General features: G+C 36.0%; 1 protein-coding gene across 1 annotated transcript; it reads right to left on the reverse strand.

Moving 5' to 3' along the window:
• Positions 1-1,295: 1,295 nt before the first annotated feature.
• LOC103070392 (ethylmalonyl-CoA decarboxylase) lies at positions 1,296-1,704 on the reverse strand (the record flags this gene model as incomplete). The annotated part of the gene is made up of 1 exon (XM_082931258.1): positions 1,296-1,704. A coding segment is annotated over one exon (409 nt), but the record flags the coding sequence as incomplete, so codon positions are not given.
• Between the last annotated feature and the right edge of the window lie 258 nt (positions 1,705-1,962).

Raw genomic sequence — 1,962 nt, forward strand, 5'->3', positions numbered from 1 at the left:
CCTCCCTCCCACCCTCCCTATCCCACCCCTCTAGGTGGTCACAAAGCATTGAGCTGATCTCCCGGTGCTATGCAGCAGCTTCCCACTAGCTGTCTATCTATTTTATATTTGGTAGTGTATATATGTCAGTGCTACTCTCTTTGTCCCAGCTTCCCCTTCCCCCACTGCATCCTCAAGTCCATTCTCTACATCTGCGTCTTTATACCTGCCCTGTCCCTAGGTTCGTCAGAACCATTTTTTTTTTTTTAGATTCCATGTATATGTGTTAGCATACGTATTTGTTTTTCTCCTTCTGACTTACGTCACTCTGTATGACAGACTCTAGGTCCATCCTTTTACCTCTTGTTGTGATAGGTTAGAATTAGGACTTAATTCTCTGACTTATGTTTTTTAAAGTCTATTACTGAGATGATCATAAAAGTCTGAGTTGCACATTGTTATTAACTACTTTTAAAAGATAGTTATAAAAGAAGAAACGCTAGCTACTTTTCAGAAAAAAATAGAAATCTGATGTAAAATGCAAATGTATGTTACAGGATGCTTCCTCAGTCTCTGCAGTCTTTGGCAGTTTTGATCAAAGTTCAATTTGATTACTATGTAAACTACAGTACTTTCTTAACTACTGGTTTGGAAATTCTGGAGCACACAAATGAACTGGCCAGTTTTGTAGTTAGTAGACTTTCTATATGGTGGCTATCATTGTTTTGTAGATAATTTAAAATAGAAATCTAATAATTATTTAAAAGATCAAATAAATAAGGTCCAGATTTGTAGAGGGTTGAGGTGAGGAGCATCTTTATTTAAAAGAAGGGCTGTTACCCATGACTTCTTTACTGCAGCTGCTTGGAGCAGAAGAGGACTTAATCATACCTTTGCGTATTTTCCTGTCCCCTGACCCCTCTCCACTTTTGCTCTCTTAAGCTATTTTTGTAAATTATTTCCAGGTAAGGCAAGACAAAGACTTTATGAAAAATAACACAAGAGATTTTGTGTAGTTTTTTCTTTTGAAAACTGGTCTTTGGTTATAGCCTAAGAACTAATATGGGAATTTGGGAATTGCTAATAATTTTTAAGCTGAAAGTGTTGCATATTTTAGTCAGATGTTCAAAATTACTTGGTAAGTACCCAAATAGACTGAAAACTAAGCCAATGAGTTCAGGTATTCGAACAGTTGTTTTAAAACTGAAATACTAATAGTAGACTTCAAAGTTAGTTTTGAAATTCATACTTAATATCATTTAACTTTTATACATATTAATCATTGGAGTTTTACCTGTAGTACATATTTTTTTAAACTATTTATTAAACTTTCCTTTCCTAGCAATAGCCTCTAAATTTGCGGGTCCACCCCAAACTGTTCCTAAAAGATCTCTCTCAGTCTGTAATGCCTCCTCTAAACAAAGCTCTTTGCTTGAAGAAACAGATTTTTTCAAAGCTCTAATTACTTCTGGTGGCCCTTTGATAAACTGCTGTAGCCACTCTTGTGCCTCTCTGAGACATTCGGTTTCATCTGAAGACTGCAAGACCTCCTCAACCATTCCTATTTGTAAAGCCTTTTTTGAATCCAGCTTAAGGGCCCCACTTAACACTTTGAGGGCTTGTCTACTGCCAATTATTTCAACTAGCCGGGTAGCACCTCCCCAGCTTGGTATTACACCCATCTCCTTGTGGACAAATCTGATCTCACTCTCGGTAGTCATTAATCTGCAGAAGAAAGAAGAAAAAACTTAATTGAAACTATATATGCTTTAGTCACAGAGTACTACCTATTCATAATCTGATCTGAAATCTCCATAGATCTTTACAGGTAGATGTGTTGTATTAAAAACAATGTTCAAAAAATCTGGCTAAGTATAGAATTCAATTTATTGCACAGTATTTAGCACTTCCCTTTGAAAACATGGTCAACATTCTTGTGCTCGCTTATCTTTTACTTTGCATATAAGAATCTAATCTTTCTTT

This window comes from Lipotes vexillifer, unplaced genomic scaffold (genome assembly GCF_000442215.2).
Source record: "Lipotes vexillifer unplaced genomic scaffold, Lipotes_vexillifer_v1.1 C27433684, whole genome shotgun sequence".
NCBI lineage: Eukaryota > Metazoa > Chordata > Mammalia > Artiodactyla > Lipotidae > Lipotes > Lipotes vexillifer.